Source organism: Salarias fasciatus, chromosome 14 (genome assembly GCF_902148845.1).
Source record: "Salarias fasciatus chromosome 14, fSalaFa1.1, whole genome shotgun sequence".
Lineage (NCBI taxonomy): Eukaryota > Metazoa > Chordata > Actinopteri > Blenniiformes > Blenniidae > Salarias > Salarias fasciatus.
In genome coordinates, this window is record NC_043758.1 from 7,088,177 (window position 1) to 7,110,647 (window position 22,471).

The window sequence follows — 22,471 nt, forward strand, 5'->3', positions numbered from 1 at the left end:
CACAGAAAAACAGAAGGTTTGCTTTAAAGTGGCTCATTTCATAACTCTCATAACGCCCCTGATTCACTCTGTGTTTAGCTGTGTGTGTTCCTGGAAGGGCTAAAGATCAGCGTGGACACACAGGATGTGAAAAAGCACATTTTTGGTTTGTCACAATTCACTGGATCCAGTTCGAAGTTTCAAATATTGCTGCCTTCCTTCCAGTAATTCATGACTCATACCTTTTTTTTTTTTTTTTTTCCTTTCTGAATTTCTTAGGAGTTATTCAACAGCTGAAATATCTTCCTTTTCAAACATGGCTGAGCAAGCAGGTCATTTGCAAATGAAGCCAGAGCGCAGAGGTGATAACCAAAACGAATATTCAGCCTGTAGCCTCATCGGAACAACCAAGATGTCTTTCTCTTTTATTCCACTCAAACAAACTGACCTGTAGTCCGTTCTCTGGTCGTCTGGGTTGATTCCAGGCCAGTCTCTTTTTAGGTACTGACTCGCCAACTTCTGCAAAGCCTGAAAACACAAGAATGGATTTGACAATCATTTTAGATCATATGCTGAGAGCATGAATTAATAATAATAATTTTTAAAAAAAGCACAAAAGCAGTCAGGGTACAATAGGCCTCATTTCACAGATTCCTTTTCTTCAGACATTCGTAGGAGTTCTCTTTCAAGGACTATTAAAAATGCTGAACTCATCCGCTGTGTCGAGAGGCAGAAACCTGAGGGACCGCAAGAGAGAGTAACCTATATCCTTCAGACTGGGTCACTGTGTCAGCAGCGGCGGCTCGCAGACAACTCCGTCCCTCTGTCTTCGCGTGAATGTGCGCAAGAGCAAATCCTCATAAATAAAACAGTCGCTAACAAACTGGAACAACAGCGACTCAATCAGGACAAACAAAGCTTGGGGAGAAAGTCGTCCTCCGTTCCTCCGAGCCACATTCCTCCTCCGTCCATGTCAGCGTGTTTCCGAGATGTGTGTGTGAATCTGGTCTGAGTACGGATCTCTTTCCACAGACAGTCGGCTCTAAACGCTCTCCGTCTGTCACTGACCATTTCTGATATTTAAATTCTGAAAGGTTTGTTTATGAATGTTATATTAGTGTTTTATAGTTTGACGGAATATTAAAACTTTCCATTCCACTTCACTGTTATGTCTTGACTTAGACCTGATTTTATTTAGTTTCTAGTTGGCACACAGGCCGGTGTCCTGAGAGAATCCTAGTGGCCAAATAAACTTTGGCTTCCTCGAGCTCAATCCTCAACAGGAGGAGGAAGAGCCGGTCTTATGTGAGAACACTCTCCCTTACCTCTGAAACGTTCCCTGCAGCAAACCGAACCAAAGTGTTTTCGTGCTGGGTTGTCATTAAGCCCAAGAGGGCTCAGATAGTCCAAGTTTCACATCTTTCTGCTTAAAATTAATTCGTTTTGCCTTTTAGCATTCAAACTGTGTTTCTACATGTGTTCAGCACAGGTGCATGCTCAAACATTACATAACACTAAAACTGCACATTTTTACAATAAAATCAATAAATATACATAAATTATTTGTTTTATTCTAAAAAGTTGCAAATACGAAAAAAAAAAAATCAAATTGCAATATTTCAAATATTCTGATGTTTCCTATTTAGAATTATCACAGTTAAAACCCAAATTTTTTTTAAACTTTTCAGTTCGGAAGATGAGTGGTTAGCTGACTGAAAATCCTCTGTTTGGCTCAACACATTTAGGTTTAATGCTTTATACTGAAGCGTATGTTCATGAACCACACATTAAAAGAAAGAAAATGTGACCCCAGTTGTAAAAAAAAAACAAAACAAAAAAACCCACCAGTTTCAAAATATTAAAAAATAAAAATCTAAGCATAATAGTCCATTCAAATGAAATACGCCTTTATGAAAAATTCACACCAGTTCAATATAAAAAAAAAAAAACTTGTTGATACCTTGGAAAAAAAACACCTATTATTAACCATTCAAACCTTTTCCTCTTGATCTTGTTCGACAGACATGAATAAAAAAATCAACAATGACTGTTTTCAATTGTAGACACAAAAACTTGTCGGAGGATGATTCCAACCATTCTAACTCGATGCAGTGAAGTTATTCAACTCTATTTAATGCGGTCTGCCGTGGGAGAAGAAACGAGATTAACCAGCATTTACACGCACTCCAAACCGAGCCGTCCACCGCACGGCGAAGCCCGTTTGTGTGGACTGCAGAAAGCCTCTTGAGGGAAGGGTGGAGTGGGTGTGGATGGTATTGATGAAAGACTCTGAGCGTGTCTGTTTGAAAGAGTGCAGGGAGAGAAAACAAGTGTGAGGGAGGGCTGCAGGGAGGCGCTGCATTAAATTTGCAGAGAACATGCCTGGGATTTAATTACCTTCCTGCTGTAATGATTTGTATCATTTGTGAGCATGTGCATGGATTGCTGTGTGTACAAAACACTCGTGAACAAACACACTCACACAACAAAAGGACGGGGGGGGGGGGGGGGGGGGGGGGGCAACTCACATGAAAAGCGAGATGGATTGACTTCCATTTATTTACTATTTCCCAAATGTCAAAATAAAAAAAACCCTACACCTGCAGAGGTGAAGATAATAAAAGCTGATAGTTTTATCTTTGTCAGATGGAAGCTGTGAGCCTGGAGCAGCCAAAGTGTCACACAAGGACACCAGATCTTAGATTTGTCTTGGATTTGGTCCAGCCGGACATCTGGGATCAGCGTGTGCCTGTGACTTTTGTCACTCAGAGAAGGAGAGGGTCCCGTTTCTTTTCCAAGTCTATCTTAAAGAAATCTCTCAAATCTCTAAACCTCTCAGACATCAGATTGGATGCTCATCTCTGGAACTTTCCAAATCCGACAATCTACCGTTTGCACCGAGATTGGCCGGCTGTCTTCAGGGTCTCTTCTTTCCTTTATGTTACACTTTCAGATCTTTCCTCTCTGCCAAGACAAACACGGCATCACTCAGTTAGTGAGGTTAATTTATTGCCTTGGGCATGCTGATTGTCAAGAGATCTATTCTAAAACATATTGTAGATAGTGAGGTTTTTTTTTTTTTTATTACGAATAATTTTATTTGTTTTTTATTCGGGACAGAAACCAAGTCTCGATTACTCTATGTTGCATCATGAATTATTGTGCAAAGTGGTATTCGAACTACTTTCAAACTGTATCTTTCTACAGAGTGGCCCTAGTATGTGATCAATATATCTAGATTTTGTAATTTATGTGTGGGTATTACTCATGTAATCTGCACTGCCTCTGGTGCCTTCGCCCTTGTCGTCTTCATCACTCTTTCTGAAATGTGTCATGTAAAATGAATCTTTGGATGCAGTGGCAGTCTCCAGCAGCTGATGCTTCAATGTAAATATGGTCATTTGCCTATACAGACTTGAAAGTGTATGCTTTATTTAGTTCAGTTGTGACAACTGGACTGGGAAATCACTTTGTCGCTTTAAGTTCAGTCCGCAATCATAAATGAAATGCAAATATCTGTTTAGTGGTTTTCAAAGTGCAGAGCACGTGTCTCCTGGGGGTGGCAGGAAAGTGAAAAACTAAGGAATCAGACAGTCAGGGAAGCGTCTTTTCCCTGAGTTATTTATTTTTTCCTTTAACATAAAAATCAATTGTGACAAAAAGTGAATGAGTGGAAGGTTAAAGAGTTGATTTTTACATCCAGAGCATGGAAAACTGAAGATCAATCAGACTTAATACATTAATGAGTGATGATGAAAAGAAAGAGACAATTCAGTCAGATGTTGTTTTTTGTATTATTATTAAAAAGGGAAGTTGCGGAATCTTTGGCAGCTCAATAAGAGAGAGGAGGAAGGATTGGTTCTCGTCAGAGAGACAATATAACATCAGCCACTGAACTCCAACGATATTTTTTTAGCAGCACCTGACAATGTGGCTCAGGAAGCGCAGTGGCAGTTTCACAGACCAAAACAGAAAACGAGAGCGATTCAGCCACCATCAACTTCCTCATCAAATGGCACACACAGTACTCAGCTTTCACACTTTTTTTTGACACCTGCACACAACTTCGACCCTCTTGGACGAGTCTGTCGTGGCAGAGCTGCTGTCTGAGCGACAGCACTGACACAGGAAGTCTGCAGAAAGCGACCGATTCGTGACAGCTTCAGTGACGAGCCGCTGGCCAGTTCACAGGAGCCTCGCTGGTGGTCTCTCTTTCCACTTCCACACCTCTCGACTTCATCCTCCTCTCCCCTCATTCTGATCTGCTTCTTTCCTTTCAAAGTGCTCCTTTCAATTGGCGTCTTCTAATTTTCTACCGCACATTCTAAATCTCCGTCCTCCTTTTCTCTGCCGTCATCACCTGGCAATCACCTGAATGGCACGTTGCTATGGCAACAGCTCTGCCCTTCCTGCACGGCCTGTGTCAGGTTTGTACGGCTCCTTTTAATACAGTCATACAGAAAAAAAAAAAAAACAAGCTCACACACATCCTGTTTTTGTGATCAGAGTGGCAAACAGGGTGCCCAAACAGCAGGATATCCTGAGACCGGCATGCATGCATGCTTGTGTGTGTGTGTGTGTGTGTGTGTGAGAGACTCTGTGATTTCTTTCCTCGGACCTCTTTTCTGGTGGGGACATACTTTTACTTTACTTTATTTCTTTAATTGGGGTGATAGAGAAATGTTAAAAAAGAGAGAATACAAGGTGGAAAAGCTAAAACTTTCAAACAAGAGCAAGCACTGAACAATTCTTTTCAAAACCATACAGGAAGATTAATTCATGTATTTCTTGTCAGTGTTTCATCATCTAAATGACAGCACAGTCTAAGGAAGGCACTACACCTCCAGGTTGAATTAGATTTACATGACAGAGAATCCTCGGCTAAAATAACAAAGTCATGAGTAATCAGAAGCTTTGAATTTAATTAGAGAAACACTGCGGTGAGTCAGTTTCTATGCTTCATTCCTTTCTTCATGCATTTTTTCCCCCCAATTTATTAGCTGCATATGCTGCCAACCAGCTCTGTCGCCAGTCACCTTGATATCTGTGTTGTGTTTACTCCCACTCCTCAGCTCGCTCATTTTCCCCAGTCTGTCGCTCAGTCACTTTCGCTTTACCTTCTGTCTGCTGCTCTCCGTTTTTTTTTTCTTGCCTTTGTGTGGCTGTCTTTTTCAACCTCCTTTACTTTCTCAACTTCCTCCTAAATCAATACACCTGATTCACTTGCTCTCTCTTCCTGTCTGCACTCATCCGCCACTGAAGCGCTCTTCCTTGTTTCTGAGAGTGTTGCGGGTTACATCCACGTCTTCGGTGTTAGTCAGTGAATAGAAGGAAAAGCAAAGAGATATGCATTAGCACTGCCCAGGCATCATCCAGTGAATTCATAAATGGCCACCACTGTCGTAAGTTGAGGATTCAACAACATCAAATTCAGTAAAAATGAGCAAACTCGAGTACAAACTGAAGTGAAAAGGTTCTAGCAGTGTAAGGCTCTCCTCACACTGCAGGCGAATTCTGCTCATAAGCCCACATCCCATCTGTTTTGTGACAGTGCGAACGTTGCAGTTCTGATTTTTCACAACAGACCCAGGCCTCGATCATATGTTGGATAAGTAGCTGACATTTTTCAAGGCGGTCGTGGTCTTACCAGTTAAGCTGCATGAATTCGACATCCACATCACTGACATAAGACTGAGGAAGCGGTATGGAGGAAACGTGATCTTTTCTCTCAGTGTCCTTCTTCTTTCCCTCGTCATTTTCTCTAAATTATTTTGGTTCCTACTGCACAACCACTTGAAAATGGATGCACATGCACTGACCTCTGTAGCGTCTATATTTACTTCCATAAACAGCGTCACTCAGCGTGACGCCACGCTTTCTTCAGCGCATGCTGTTCATTGTCTGGTCGAATCACGTTCACACTGCAGTCCGATGGAGGTCGCATTTATAATGTAGTGTGAATGATCAAGCAAAAGAAATCGGATCTCATCAATGAGCCTGTTGCATTCTGGTCAATCATAGTAAGGAAGACTGTTTGCCTTTTTTTTATGCAAATTTCACTGATGACACATTCATTAAGGAAGGCAGAAAACAGTTTGACCCTCTGTGACAAGAGGTGTTGACCTCTGATTTATAGTCTTCCACACAGGCGGCATTCAAATCCAGGCTTCCTATTTAATCGACAGGCACTTCAGGCACCATTTACGCTCGATTAAAAACAGCATGTGCGGGACCCAGTGGTTCAGAAACGTTGCAGCATTGCAGACACCCAAGTTTGATTGTCGGTTGAGTTTTCGACCCTTGTGTGTGAAGTTTGCATGTTGTCACTTGGTTTTCCCAAAGATCTGTGACTTTCCCCAAAAATTCCAACACATGCTCACAAAGGTGATATAAAAACCCGACGAATGAGAAGCTCAGATGTTAGTATAGCCCACTCAAATTCAGTCATACCATGGCATGCTGCAGACAAACAGCAACAGGCATGTCTTCTTCCCATCATGTCTTTGTGCTTCAGACACTTATCCCATTCACATAACCTTGTAATCAATGTAGATTAAATATCAAAAACATGTGTGTCACATAAAAACATGCACACACAATAGCTATAATTTGAGCTGGTATTACATATGGTATATGAAAGGAGGATGATGAGAATATACATATGAAAAGAGTGGAGAACGACGGATGAATAGGAGAGAAAATTGCAGATTACACACTGAACAGAGATTATTTCAGATGTCACATATACAATGTACCTAAGATGTCACAATCTATCGCAGCGTTACACCGCCCTGAATGCCGAAGCCGATTTACATGTTATAATGCACTGCAGGAGTCCAGGGGGACGCCGACGTGCAGCAGCAGGCCCACCACGCAGGCCTTTTTGGGCAGTACAGTCAAGAATGACCCTAGCTTGAAACTATTCGAATAATGCTGATCGTGGGAGGGGGAATATGGGACAAGTAGCTAACAGTCGCATGCAAACACACGCACTCAGAGGAAAACATGGGGTTTTGTGACTGATGGCTGGTAATTGCAACTGACTCCTCACAGAGGGGACACCTCGTTTGACGGAGTGAAAGGCCAACGGTTCAGAGAAAGCGTCTTCACGTTCCTTCATGTGCTGTCATCCTTCAGCACCCTTTTGGCCTATTCTGTTAGCACTTTCTCTTTTTGAAAAATGCCATTGTCAATTTCTTTTCCATGCCTCTTTGAATGTCCCTTAAACCTTTTTCATCAGTCGCTGTCAGAGCAGCAGTTCGCTCTTAATTTCCCTGAGTGGCCGCCAGTGGTCAGCTACCTGAGACGAGAGCCAAGGGCAAACCCGGCTGTGACAAGAGAAAAAGGGGCCAATAATTAATTTGCTTATTGGCTCTGAGAGCGATATCTATTTCCCATCCATCATGTATTTATAGATTTAAAAACACCGTGCTGAGACGTTCCCACACAAATACACACCTATAATTAGGAGGGAATCCATTGTCCTACTGACTAGGGGGGCTGTTGCTAGGCAACCTCTATTTCTAAGGTGAAGACAGTGCTGAGAGAGAGAGAGAGAGAGAGAGAGAACGAGAGAGACAGAGAGACAGAGAAGGAGAGAGGGAGAGAGGGAGAGAGAGAGATAATGAGTGTCTGATGCCAGGGGGGCATGAGAAAAAAGAAAAAAGGAAACTCTCACTTAATCATTCAAACCGCATGCAAATGAACAAGTGCGCGCATGCGCGCACACACATACACACACACGCACGCACTTTTTTCTTTTTTTTCCTCTTTTCTATTCCAATCCTCTGCACTCATCCTCTCATGCGTATATGTATGATGAAAATATCAAGGCTACAAAACAAGGGTTATTTGTGTGGACAGCTGCATAGAATGAATATCTGTATGTTAATATGTGCTTAAGAGCTGCCTGGGTTATGTATTAGAATGTTTTTCATTAAGCTACAGGAGGATTTTGCAGCTGAGAGCATTTCTCAGAGTGTCTGTCTGGATGTGTGTGTGAATGCGATGGGAGCTTAAGCTGAGCAGCAGCATCAAATACAAGGGAAATCAGACCGGCTCTCACATTGTTGTGTGGCAAGGCACCGCTTGGTTTCTACTTAAGACACCCCTAAAGTCATGCTTAGTAACACGAGGATGCTGACGCAGCTTTCGCCTGGGAAAAGTATTTGGGTTTTTCTAGTCCTCGCAAATCAGCAGCGCCGGATAAAAGCGGGTGTCTACGGATGAAAATAATTTTATGGTAAGGAAGCGCCTGGGCTGCGGTGAGCTCGGAGCACCGACTGAGTGAAAAAGCACAGCTTGCTCATTCATTTGAATTTAACTAGACAATGAGGCACAAGTAATACTAAATACACATGTTTATTTTTCACTTGTATAGCACTTTTGAAGCCCAGTGAATGTTTCAAGGCAAACTTTGCAAATTTAATTTGCGATCTGTCACAACCCATTAAAATAAGTGCTTGACATTCACAGTGCAACAGAAAAAGTCTGCCTCATTGTTGATGAAATAGAAGAAAACAGTCGCTGCCAGTTACTGTGTTAAGGTGGTAAATTCCTGTCTGTGTGTATTATAAACTGCTTTTCAATAATTTCGAATCACGTATCATTCCGGTACCTTAAACCACAAGCAGCCACCAATGCAGCAGCTCCGAGGTGACTGAAGGCTTTAACAGTTTTTAATTTGAATCCCCCCCCCCCGTTTTTTACCCACCACCAGAGAAAGCACCACAGGAAAAACTAACAATTCCAAATACGTTCTTTCCCCCTCAAGTCTGAATACTGTATTCACTTTATGAATCATATTAAAATGTGCTCCTTCACACTACTCTCAAATGCCCCCCAGAGCATTTTCCCTACAACCATTAGGTATTCTAATATTTCATAAAGCAGAGCTTACTAATATGTTTGGAAAGAATTATGCTGTTTTTTTCTTGTTGATTTGAGGTAATGTTGAATGAATACTTAGAATAAAAAAAAGAAAAGTAAAGCTTGTATTTGCCTCTGCTGCATCATGCGCTTTTCTTACCGTCAGACCTATTCAGTTATTTTTTCAGATTTCACTGCAATTAGATGCTTTCATATACGACAATGAAACGATACAAACCTCATGCTGACATGAGGCACACTGTGAGACTTTAAACCTCTTGGGGGTCCACTCTTCCAAACCATAATCCACCCAGAACCCTCCAAGGCTATGGATCATTGTCCTGTAACAGAACGCCTTCATCCAGGCAGAAAGGTGACTCTTTCTTAGAAATGAAACTGTCACGACGTCTGTGGGGCTGAGTGTATGACACCGCTTACATGATATTTCGGGTAAAAATACTTTGTTTTTGCATTTTCATTTCAGAGAGGTTTTGCATTTACGCAACATAGTCCATTTACATGGAAATGGCAGAAACTCAATGTGCTTTCCACACTGGACCACTAGTGGGTGCTGTTTTAGTAATGAAACCACACACTTGCACAGAAAACAATACTATTTGTATTAACAATGTTGAGTGCACGGACATTCGTATGGACGACTATTGCTGTTACAAGTGATTGTCAACTCTAAAACTACCAACTTCCACTCGAATAAGGAAAGGGAGTCATGACACTCTAGAAGCAAAGTATTGTTGTTATTGTCCATATACTTGTGCATGTGGAGAACAACTATTTAGCCTGGTCTTGGTCCACATGTGCAGTAGCAGTGACTCAGAAAAGTTGCCTTTTCCTCCGTTTACATGGAGACAGAGTTGCAGCATTTTCAAAACATTGCATTTTCAGAGGATCTGTTGTTGTGTACGCAGAGCCTCCAATAATATTTTGACCTTGCTTTGGACAGATGTCACGGGGAAATAAGCAGCACATTAACACTTGACCAGGCCCGCGTGCGGCCGACAGAGTGATGCGCTGTTAAACTCCTCCAAAAATTCTTTGTTTATTCACCTTCTCAAATGAAATGGGTCTTCCGCCCTTGCAGACAGATTGCATGTGTATTCCGTGTTACCCAACACAATGAGAAGACCGCCGGAGATTAAACCCCACCAGTTAGAGGTCTACTGAGACTATTGAAAAAATGTGGAGCTGTTTGTTCAGGAGAACCGCTCGTGGCAAGACTTGAAAACTGTGAATACTAAAAATGGCTACATAATCTGTTGAGCAGATACAGGGGTTTATTTACATGCCAAAATCCTTCCAAGAGGCAAGGAGAAAGCACTCAAAAGGAAGAGAGAAGAAAGCAACACTGAAACATCTGTGGATCACTCTGGAGAAATAGGGAAGTGAAACCAAATGTAGCCTGCGGCACACGTGTGAGTTTCTATTCATCTGAAGAATGAATCAAAGATGAATCAGAAAGTCTCATTTTAGAAAGCGCTTGACCTCAGGTGGCTGGTAATCTACTATTCACTTCCTTATATCACTTCCCCACATATTATATGTATAAGTTGGTATACGTTTCCCAAGATGGAGCCTCCTAAGAGGGTTCCGATGATGCTGGGGTGAGGAAGGGATGCTTTGACGTTATGATAATGTCAAAAATCACTGGCATAAAACCTCCTGCTGCTCGTCAGTTTCAAGAGTTGGTATGTTCACCAATGTTTGGCTTCACTGTACTGATGAAATAAGAGATCACAGTGGGGTTCTGCAGCCTTTCTTAAAGGTCATCTGCAGGCTTTAGGTGATAACTCAGTTCAGATATCCATTTTCACAAGTTGGATATAGGCTGCAGACAGCAATGCAATCAATATATCTTCCAAAATCTCCACACATAACAAACAAACAAAATGACATTGGTTTTTAGCATTTTGCTAGTTACTGCTTCAGTCTGTGATGTTTCAGGAGAGTAATGTACTCATTGCAGTTTGAACATGAGCTGGAGGTAAAATGAATAAATACTTCTTCATGAATATAGAATTAAACCGACGGTTTCATTGTTGACTTTTTGTCTCAGGACAGAGAAATACGATTATTTTAGCTTGCAGCATCAGACTGTTAATGTGCTTTCCCCAGTGACAGGGTAGGAATACCAACAGAGTAAGATCCCCCAAAGTTCTTGGAGCTTTAGAAAACTTACTCTGGTGCAAACATGTTTGATCTTAAAAAAGGTCTGTTAGAGGTAAGCTTTCAAGTAACTGATTAGATGACAGAGGTTGGTATTTCTGTTCCCAGTGGGCCGCGGTCCTGCGTGGCTTCAATTTGTCCCAGCTTTAACACATCTGATATGATCGTGACCTCATAATTTATCTTTCCAGTTGCTCTGAACATTGGAAACTGGAGCAACTGGAGCATTTGTAGAGTGGAAAGAAGTAATAGAAAACCCCATTTTGGTTTGGGATCCTGAAGGTAACTTCAGCCAGCTATAAACTTTGATTTGTAACATTGAAATAGTGTTTCAGTGTTGTTTTTTAAAGCGTGTAGACTGTTTCAGTGATTAATGAACACATACTGTGCTACAACGTTGTCTTTGTGAATGAAATAGAGAGAGGACCTTGCTTCATTGCTCGTGTTCAGAGTGCTTTCTTTGCCGTAACACTGTCATGATGTCAAACACTACAGAACACGCTTTCATATTGAGAGGCATCCTTCAAATGCAGGAGAACTGAGCTCTGAAAGAGGATTCCTAGAGATTCGCGATGACGAATTCATTTAGCTGAGATGGGGTGGGAACAGGTCATCTGGCTAGTAAACAAGCAGAAATGTGGGGCTACATTACAAGCGGTGCTAATTCATTCAGCTGAAAAGGCACTGCTGGGATTCGAACCCAGGATCTCCTGTTTACTAGACAGGCGCTTTAACCAACTAAGCCACAGCGCCACATAATGACCCCTCCCTTGGGAGGACTTCTCTCGTATGTGGATTGAATTACAAGTCTCACAAACAGCACTTCATATTTATCAGTCAAACTCACAAACTAAGGTCGACCAACCTGGTCAACCAGACAACCATGGTTGAATTGTAACTAAAATGAGAGCTATCAAAACATTAACTCTGAGTGTGGGTGCTGGAAGCCATGAAGCAGGCGTCATTCTTACCTGTGCATAGTCCCGCTCCAGCTGACCCTTCTTCAGACTGTAGCTCCTGCAGAGAAAAAGAAGCGGTGAGGATCATTTATAGAGTCAGGATTCACACATTCATAACATGTGCATCTTGTGGATGAATGTAATATTTGCATAGTTTCGGAAGATGATAAGGAAGAAATGTAAAATCACAAAAATCTCTTCAGACATCCCAAGAGAGAACATAGAGACCACAACATTATGCAAGAGAGGAATTATGGCTCCGTCTTCATTGCTCAACAGTTCTTTCTAAAAATAATTGCTCTATTTCTGACCAGTGAAAAACACAAACCCCTATAAACTTTCCCCTCGCCGGCTCCACCTCACAGAACATCCTGGCAGCGGAGACAGTGGGAGCTCTTATCGCAGCCCAGGAATGTGCAGAATGAAAAACACAGCATGGAGTATGTGATTACACAGACAGATAGATCTACTGGCCATGCAGCTGAATGAACAGCGAGAACACGACCGCCAGGTGAATGAAGACACTCCCTGGAAAGGCTCGAGTCAATCTGATAAAGCATCTGATTACTTTTAATATCACACAGTGAGATTCCAGCTTTGGAAAGTTCATCAATAATTACAAGGGTATGAAGTATCATTGTAATATTTTTTTTTATGGCAATCCTTCCACTTGTGACATTTGTAGGGAGATGAATTGATTCTAATGTTCATAACAATGTTTAGGACAACAAACCATTAATGGCAGGATTAATGGCTCCGCTGGAACAAAACAGCGCCTTCACAACAGCATTCTCAGAGAAAATGTTTAGCTAAACTACTGGCTCCACTGGCTTGCCGAACTCAACGCACGACTGCAAGGCACGATTTTTGTTGTGTGCCAAAAAAAAAAAAAAAAAAAAAAAAAAAAAAAAGGGGCAACAACATCTGAACATTTTGTTATAGTTCTGGATGCTCAGTGTGAATGGAGGCCTTCAAGAAAACAGAGGTCCACGTGGGTGGGAGTTGCTTTGACATGCAAATGAAAACATAGGGCTGAGAAGGGCTTCAGAAACAGCCCCGTTGTTAGCATTAGCATTCCCTTTGTGTTCTTTCAAGTGTAAATATATAGAAATCAATGGCTCCGCCGGGAAAGTGTCAAAAAAAATTCCCAGCAATGTTTTCTCCATCAGACATGAAATCAATGGAATCAACAAGTAGGCATTCTTCAATTTCTGGTGATTGTAGCACGATGCAACTGCTATCTGAAACCACATCTGTGTAAAAGAAAAAAACCTGAACTGCAAGTTGGGCTGAACGATATTGGAAAAAACTGATATAGCGATTTTTTTTTATTATTTTTTTACAACCATGCCATATGTATTACGACATTAAAAGAAAACAAGAATTTTTCAACAGATTACCTGAATTTAAGTTACGCCACACTCCAGCCATCTTGATGACAATTAACCTGTTCGTTGCTAATTTTTCAATGCTGTTACCAGCAACTCGCTCCATGTGCAGGGGTGCGGTCTGCGTTGAGTTCATTTCCTCCAACATTGCAGGGACCAGCGATGTGACTATAGCACACATATACATGGCGATGGAGATGCTCCAATGACATATTGTGCAGGTCTGACTAGAAGCAACACATTACTATATAAATTATATAGCAGTTCATCTGGAGTTTGATAGTGGCATGAGTATATGAGTGTATATCTGAATGTTAGGAAACATTTCATGAAATTCAATCCTGATTGTAAAATAACTGCAAACTTGAAGACACCATCATTGGCAGCAACCATGATAAATGATTCGGTGAATTTGTAGGTTAAAACATGACAGACGTGGATTGTCAATTTTAAAAATAATAAACCTATTATAAAAATTATTCAGAACAGGATTTTTTTTAGCTGTTTGACTGAAGTCTTTATCATCAGGCTGTTGAAAATTCTGCCAAAATTATGAAATTATGAAGCCATGTGATTGAAAAAGTCTTGCTTCTTGCTTTGAAATTCCATTTTATTGTGATTTCCAGTCAACATACCAATGTTGTGACCAACAAAATCTATAGAACAAAGCGAGAACTGCTGCAATCAAGCAAAAACGGGAACGGGAAACAGTCGAGGAAGACGCAGAAAGGAAGACACTGCTTACTGTAAGTGTAGACGGCATAATTACTGCCACTTCTCTCTATGCTAATTACAGCCCAAACAAACAGGGCAGTGCCTCCTGTCAAACCTTTCCTAAGGCATCATTTGGCGTTCAGTTTGCTTTCCAAACAGACACTGCTTCAGATATCAGAGTTATATCTGGAAAGAGGGGTTACAATTTCATAATAGATGTAAAAGTCATTTAGGAATTCTACAGAGACGACTACAAAACATAAGTCATGCCAACTTTTAAGGATGTAATGCAGGAGGGTGGATCATGTGTTTGGTGTTTCACTCAACATGCTAAGCAGTTGAAACGTGACACACGGCCTCTCCTTGCCATGCAGACGACTTAAACCACCCACTGGACTCTGGTCTCCTCACTGCATTCCCTGTTACAGGCATACAGAAAGTGTTGGTACAGTGGGCAGTAAGTCAGCCTTATTTTCTGAAGGTTATTGGTTCAACTCTCAGCCAGTGCTGTTCTTCTGATGAAGCAAACATCTACTGGAGTCGGTGCTCAATTAAGTTACTTCTAAGAAACTGCAAGCTTTCTGATTTTTACAGTAAACAGAATGTAACTGAAACATTTTATAAACAACTAGACTTCATTGTTGAACTAAGCTCATGAAGTATAAAGAAATATAAATGAAGCTTCTATTCTATCTGAAGGTGTAATTATGTTTTTGTTTTACTGATGCACTTTTTACACGCTGTTTTACACAAAGAAAAAAACGTGCTTGATCCGATGTTAATAAAATTGAATAATCTAAGTGAATCCGATAAGGATTGAAGAAATTAAAAGGCACTGCTGGGATTCGAACCCAGGATCTCCTGTTTACTAGACAGGCGCTTTAACCAACTAAGCCACAGCGCCCATGTGAACCCTCCAACGGAGCGATGAAAACGAGGGGCAAAATAACAACTTTTGATAAAACGTGCAGTCACTGCAGTTGGCTGTGTGCGATTACAGTTTATCTAGACTCGTCTAACAAGCACAGCTGTTCAGCTTCACACCAACCTCCACAATCAACTGCATCTTTCCCACAACTGAAGGACAAAGAGTATCACAGGTCAAAGGGCAGCGCTGTATCTGGTGCTCACCAACAGGACCACAAAGGCTAATTACGAACACTTCATCCCCTGTGTCGTATATGAAGACATTTTAGCAGCGTCAGCAAAACCTTCAAGATTCCTTTGGTTGACATGTTGCTTTGATAGTGTCCTGCCGGGGGGGTCGGTGGTTAGCTTTAACAGTGATGGAAAACATTTGCATTTGCAATAATAGACTGAATGTGCTGGAGCAACATCTTTGGTTTTCGTTCACTACTGCAAAACACTGAAAGTTGCTGCAAAACGCTGCGCTGTGCGAGGTTCCACATTATGTGGCTGACTTACTGAAGCAAAGTCAGGAATTCAAGAGCACCTCGCACTTCGATTGAAAGCAAGCTTTAGAGCAGCGCACTGTTAGAAAACATTTGTAACAACATGACACACGGCATGGCAGCATTATTGGCACAAGTGGAGCTAAAACCAAAACACTTATATTTCTGACACAAGTTGCATCCGATACTTTGATTCAAATTGTGCATAATAATAATAGGTATATTTAAGTTAATGTGTAGATCGGCATCCTGTTCTGAACCTGTTCTAAGCCAAAGAGCTTATGTGTCAATGAGAAATTACAGTATTCAATACAACTGCTGTACAAGACTCCATGGGATTCAGATTTATTTTTCCCAAAATAAATTATTCATGTTTGTTGAATCATCTTTACAGTGTTGGCTTGAACAGATAACGACCGCCAACCCATAAACAGCTTCAGTTGTCGTAAAAAACATATGAGTGCGGAGTTTTTAACAATATGTGGACATTCCAATAACACTTCAGTTAAAGTCAAATGGAAATGGGAGTCACACTGTGTATCACCACTGAGCTGAACCTGACCTGGCTTGGCCCTCCAAAGCAGTGTTAGTTTTTCATATGACCCTGTTGGGAAAAAATTGCTTCTCGGCCCTGAATTATACTGTAGGTGATAACAGCTTGAACATTAAACGTTTTTATCAAGCCCTGGTCAATCCTGTGATCCATTACTAAAATGACACAAATCAATTGAATGTGAGAAACTATCATGTCCAGCTGTAGAGATTAGAACTTTCATTATTTCTAGATATTAGCTGTCCTTCAGGTCACAGAAACCTTTTTCTACCGTGAGGATTTTTGCTAGTTTTTCTGCGGTTTGGTGTAGAATGAAAAAATGTATTTCAAAAAGATATGCCTGGAAGCATTAAAGCTTTTCCGGTGAAGCTCTGTTCTTAAATAGATACATATGCAAGAGTGTATGACTGGTAAATAGCGGCTGCAACTATTTAAAACCAGCATCTTGTATTTACTCTAACTAAAATCTAAATGTGGCTCGCTCCCTGCTGACGACACCTTCATGGCTTCACAGTGAAGATGGATCACATGAAAGACGCTATAGTACAGAAGGTAAAACTAAATATATGACTCTCTTTCTAGTTTTGAGATATATTCAAACATTTAGCAATACACCACATGCAAATAGAGAAATCCCGTTTAAACTGTTTCTGCATAATAATGAAGTATTTTCGTGCTTTCTTCGACTGCAGTTTTTCTTCTTGTATGATAAAGAGCCCCGGGAACATGCAAGTATACGCCAGCACTCAGACACACTCCAGCAAACACGCTCGCTGGGATCTCTGGACATGTCTAGGCTTTTCATGCTACCATGGTTACACTGCGACGGAGACTGCATATGTAAACAGGGACCTCCAATTATAAGCCAGAAATATCCCACGACCATTTTGCATGTTGGCATGATGTGCGTCTTAAGGCAAAATGGAAATTGAATAAGGGCGAAAATGAAATGCTCATTAGCTGTGGGATTCACGTTATCAGTAGTTTTACTGTCGTCAGAAGATTAGACTGTACTCCACCTAATCCCTGCACCGAAGGGACTCTTTACATTTGCTGTCTAAACAGACTATATTTGTTCAACCAACAGGCTATTTCTATTCCTTAAAAACCTGTTCAGACCTCTTCTTATCCCCTCGGCTCGAGCTTTTGCTCACACTGCCACTCTGTGTGTCCATGATGGGTGTGGGTGTGTGTGTGTGTGTGTGTGAGACTGTGTGGTGCATGAGTCAAAAACCTGTGTCAGCATCAGCTGCGCATGAAGAAGAGACTTCTGAAGAAAGGCAGACGTGAAGATGAGTGTGTGTCTGACGGGAAACGCTTAAGTGCTTGAGAGTGGACATTAAGTGAAGGTACTGCGTGTGTGCGTGTGTGTGTCTGTGTGTGTGTGTGTGTGTCTGACAGGCAGGGAGGACAAGAAATGATCAAACATGGGAAAACAGCTGAGATCAATGGTTAACAGGACACAGACTGAGATCAGTGACAAGAGGATGAGCAACATGAGTCACAGCCTGAGACCGAGGCACAGGAGGGGGGTCATGTTTTCACACTGCATGATCACCACAAGGCATAACAGCACTGATTCTCTGCAGCCCCTCCAACCCAAGCTGAAGGACGCGTTTGCAGAAAAGAATGTGATTTTTTTTCCTTAAAATTAATTTAGGAGAATTCCCATTTTAACAAGCTATTGTGCCAAGCAATGCACGTATAGACTACAAAGCCTTCACCATCTACCTTGCAAAAGAAAAACTACACTTTACTTATCATGTTAACCACTTCTCGGTTGTTTGGCTGGTCATGGGACTCATTAACAAGCTGCTTGTATGTCAAAATACACTGGTACATAGCATGTGGGACATTTAGGACACACATAGAATGGTTCTATGCTCCCACCAAAAGGCCTTCCTCAAATCACATGTAAACTTCTGATTGCAATAGAGGAGAACAAAGCAAGCAACAGGAAATGTCAGAAACCGTTATTTCCAAGTCTACCTACAAGGCTGCAATCACAATATTACAGCACACCACTTCTCTGATCCGTCCCAAGCTGCTGAAAGACATCTTTGAGGAGGCATGAGGAGCGTCCTCAGACAAAAAAAATGGGCGAAAGTTAGCAGATCTCATCTTGTCACAGTGCGAGATGATACAACGCTTGAATGTGTCAGAGAAAAAAGCTCGAGTGCCGTGTGACTGCTGAGCACGCTGCCATAGTTAATTAATCAGTAGGATTTCTACGGGCTTTCTTTTCGCTCTGACGGAGATTGAAGTGTCTACTCTGACACAAATCCTCAAAACGCTGCTGCACTACATGAGAGAAAACAAACAAAAATGATGTATGCAATACATCATGCACTACTTTTTGGGTTTTGGGTTTGTTGCAACATATCGGTATTGGTGTTAAATGTGATATTAAAAAAAAACTACATTTCATAAATTGTGTTATATTACTGTGTAAATAATCCAATACCACTTGAACACAATGTTTGAAAAGTCTTTCATGAGCTCGAATCTCTCGTTCTCATACACACTTGTCCCTAAATGCATTTTCAAGCTAAAAGTGCAAAACAGTGATCCAATGCTGTGACCAAAAAGAATCTGATCGATCCGTAAGGTAAATGTATGCTTGCTCTTACACATGAATACTGAACACATGACATCTTCCTCCCATATTTCTGTTGTTCTCCTGAGGATGTGGACCAGTGGAGCAGTATTATTTGGTCGCCTTAGGGCAGCATTGAGGTTTAAGGAAAATAACAAATGGGGAAGCTGTTCAAGGTGCGTGACACCTTGAGGAGTTTAGCGGCCTCACAGACCACCCGACGCTCGCTTTCTCAATGTCGATATAGGTGCAACCTCCTGCTGTCACTGTGGTAGTTACCACTGATTTCCTTCATCTCTTGAAAAAAGAACTCTACTGTTCTTCATGGCACTATAATAATATGCTGAATTATTGGACATTTGCCACAGCACAGAGTGACTTGCATAAATATGGAGAGTTAGCATTATAAAGCGAGAAGGTCAAAAATATGCCCAAATATTCCAAAACACACGATGAATAAAGTTAGAGACAAAACTGATAGGGTAAGTTTTAAGCAAAATTATGGTAATATCTTCATGGCAATATTTTTCTGTCAATGATCATGACGTTGTGCCAGTACACTTACACATTTTGTCACATTTGGAAAATGTTTAAGCACAGTTTGAAAGTAATGTAATTGCTGGATCTGTTCCTTTGTATTTGCCGCAGAACCAAACTGTCTGTTCTCATACTGACAACATAAAAGCTCTTTCCCATTTTATTGCACCTTATCTAAAATCCATGTCATAAAAGCAGCACAAGCGATGGTACCTGGACAACCTGCGTAACATGTTTACATTATTTCCCTTTCTAAGCAAAAAAAGAAGGAAAATACATAAAAGGTTTGGAGATGATTTCTAAAAACTTAATGAGCATGTCACCTTTTTGTGCCCCTCTTCCCAGCATTCCCAGCATTCTTGGGGCCTGAATCAACTTTGGATGAATTGAGTCTTTTTTTCCCCCCCAACGAGTCCTTGATTTTCAATTTTCATGTGTTGCGGAAGTATGGTGGCTGCTGAGAGACGCATTAATGAGAACTCCAAAACCATTCTGGCTCTCAAATAGAGGACTTTCATCTAGCTACTCAGCATGCAGAGCCATTACGTTTTAATGACATCTGCAGATAATTCCCAGGATCTGCTCAATAAATTTGTGGAAAACACAAATCTCATTTGTCCTGTGTGCAAATGTTGCACTCAAAAGACAAATATAGGGGGTAAATTACAATCAAGTCCAGATAAAGGAGACGAATTAGACGAGTGGTTTTCAAAAGATGTGGTCGGTCACCTTTAGGCGAACCAGGAAAAATGTGGAAACTGGGCAATTTTAGTGCATGATATTCTCTTTTTAATTTGAGAAGAAACAATTATTTAAAAGCATAAATGAGTGGAGAATCAAACTATTATTATAATTATTATTTTATTAAGACGGACTTTACAAATTAATTTAATTTAACTAATGAAGACAATTTGAATGATAAATTAAGCTTTAGTGAAAAAACCAGAAATGTGACAGTTATAATAGTGCAAATGATGTATAAAGTTCAGTGAATGACAAGATTCATTTTGGAAAGCAAACCTCTTCCAGACCAAACATAAGCTAATCAACTGCTCTTAAAGCATTTGGTCATTCAATATTATGAGCTCTGAAATTAATACTTAACACCTTGTAGTGAAAATTCTGTGGGTTTCATTAACTAAGCTAAATATAAAATCCATATTCAACAGATGCAAACCCAATAATAATGTCAAATTTCCCGGCAAGAATTGAGACGCTGCAATAGATCACCATCAGGCAAAAGTGAGATGAGTTGGTAAATAAAAGCTAAATCAAATGTGTATGAGCTGAGTACGAGTGTATACGTGACTATTATTATGGCTCAGCACTGGGTTGAGTGTGTGTTTGTGGACAGACATAAGGGTATGTGGGATTTAGCTGGATTGAGGGCACCAAGTTGACTCCCTGAGTCCCCCCCCCCCCCCCCCCCCCCCCCCCCCCCGCCATCCTCCCTCCAAAGACTAGTCCAGCTAAAATGCACTCTCAGAGGATTAAATCGACTGCCCTCTCCCTTTCTTCTTTCCCTGTCTTTTCTTCCAACCCTTTCCCTCTTAAATTCCCCCTCTTTACCTCTTGCAAAAAGAATTGCATATAATGGGGGATATAACGTAACGTGCAGCTTGTGGACATGCATCGGCATTTCTGAGTGAGAGTGCTTTGATTAAAACCAGCCTGTGGATTAATTAGGGTAAATAACCTCAGAGCAGCTTTTAGGATTTAAGAGTTAAAATCTACTGCGTGCTTCGTGCAGGAGAGTGTGCCTGTACACTGTGAATGTGTTTTATCAAGTGGGAACGTTTCTGCTCGTCCTTTAAGGTCCAGCTATTTTGAACATTGCATTCAGATAATATGACTTTCACACTTCAGCAAAGGTCTCGGCGAAGTGGAAGCTACATTTTAAAATAGAAATCTGTGATATGTTTTCAGCTCGCATCTAATAATCAAATAATGGTGTGTTCTTACGAGTACAATGCTCCATTAACTGACCATTTCCTGTGAAAGTCCCTGTGTAAGTCAGCGTACTTGCGTTTTGCTGCGATCTATTCACTGTGCACGCTCATCAACAGCAGATATCAGCTCTGTATTCTGACCCTGGATGGGGTCAAGTCAATAATTCCTGTGGAATCACTAGTGCATTAACATATCTGTCTGTTACAGATGCATTACAGCTCAAAGGGTTTAATGTCCAAAGGTGTCATGTTGGTTTGCTATTCATGATACTGATGAGTACTTTTAGATTCATAAGATGGTACAAAAAAAAAAAAAAAAAAAAAAAAGTTTTAGCTTTTGATCAGTGTTTAGAGATTAGAACCATTAATTTTTGCTAAATTCTTGCTTACCTGAGATGATATTGACTAAAGGTTAAAGACCATCCAGACTGCACAGACCACAAAACAGGGTACAGCCTGGTCTGATCACTAGTGGTGTATGACTTTTAGTTCTAAAATAAACGCCTCACTTCTGTTTGAATAAACTTCTCCAAAGAGTCGATGTTGAACACCGAGCACTTGTAATTTAACATTGTGTTGACATGATATATGATCCACACCTTGACCTTGACTAGTGTTTATCACTTTTTGTCAAATGACATTCTTAAACCATTAAATGATTAAACGCATTGACATTTGGGGAAAAAGACGGCTCACCATCTCTATATAGATAAAGAAACGACCCTATGTGGCTGAGTTCAAGTATCTAGAGGTCTTATTGACAAAGAACTGTTACACCAGCTGTAGGTTCAGACATTCGCTGAACTGCAGTGTAGCAGCAAATCGCTGCTTGTCAATCAACCGCACTATACAATATATCGCTGCTTTTGCAAGCAATACTGAGTCCTGCTGTGAGCGCGTGCAGAATGTGACCGCTGCTGCCACTGATCGACTCGTCATGAAACTTTCACAAACGGCACTAATAACAAATAGTACTCACGAGCAGGTGACAGTTGTGCAAACAGAAAGCAGCGTCAGCAGTTTTGTGCTCATGTGCAGGGAGGACTTTTTTTTTTCTTGTAAGACACGATACTGCATGCATGAGCCCTGTGAAAACCGTCATTAAAAATAAGTATAAATATGCAGCTGTGCGAGCAGCTTCTTCACATCCATAGGGATGAATCAAGTCTAAGTTCAGAAATTTTGGCCAAGATTTAAAAATACATACTTCTGTGGTAATGAGAGAGTCAAACAAAGCTCTCGGTTGACGTTCGATTCCTCGCCTATGGCCGTAAACTTTGAGTCATGAGCAAAAGATTGAGTCTGTGGATAAAACGAGCAGCTGAAATAATAATA

General features: G+C 40.9%; 1 protein-coding gene and 2 non-coding genes across 4 annotated transcripts in view; all 3 read right to left on the minus strand.

Annotated features, from left to right (window-relative positions):
* fchsd2 (FCH and double SH3 domains 2) overlaps window positions 1-22,471 on the minus strand; it is a 59,183-nt gene that overhangs the window by 31,035 nt on the left and 5,677 nt on the right. For both annotated transcript variants that reach the window (XM_030108556.1, XM_030108555.1), the window contains exons 3-4: window positions 12,000-12,045; window positions 428-507 (exon numbers count right to left, since the gene is read on the minus strand). In XM_030108556.1, the coding sequence (XP_029964416.1) occupies window positions 428-507; window positions 12,000-12,045 (126 nt within the window). The remainder of the gene's footprint in view (window positions 1-427; window positions 508-11,999; window positions 12,046-22,471) is intronic.
* trnat-agu (transfer RNA threonine (anticodon AGU)) lies at window positions 11,708-11,781 on the minus strand. The gene has a single exon. It is a non-coding gene; the product is annotated as a tRNA-Thr (tRNA).
* On the minus strand, window positions 14,920-14,993 carry trnat-agu (transfer RNA threonine (anticodon AGU)). Its single transcript has one exon. It is a non-coding gene; the product is annotated as a tRNA-Thr (tRNA).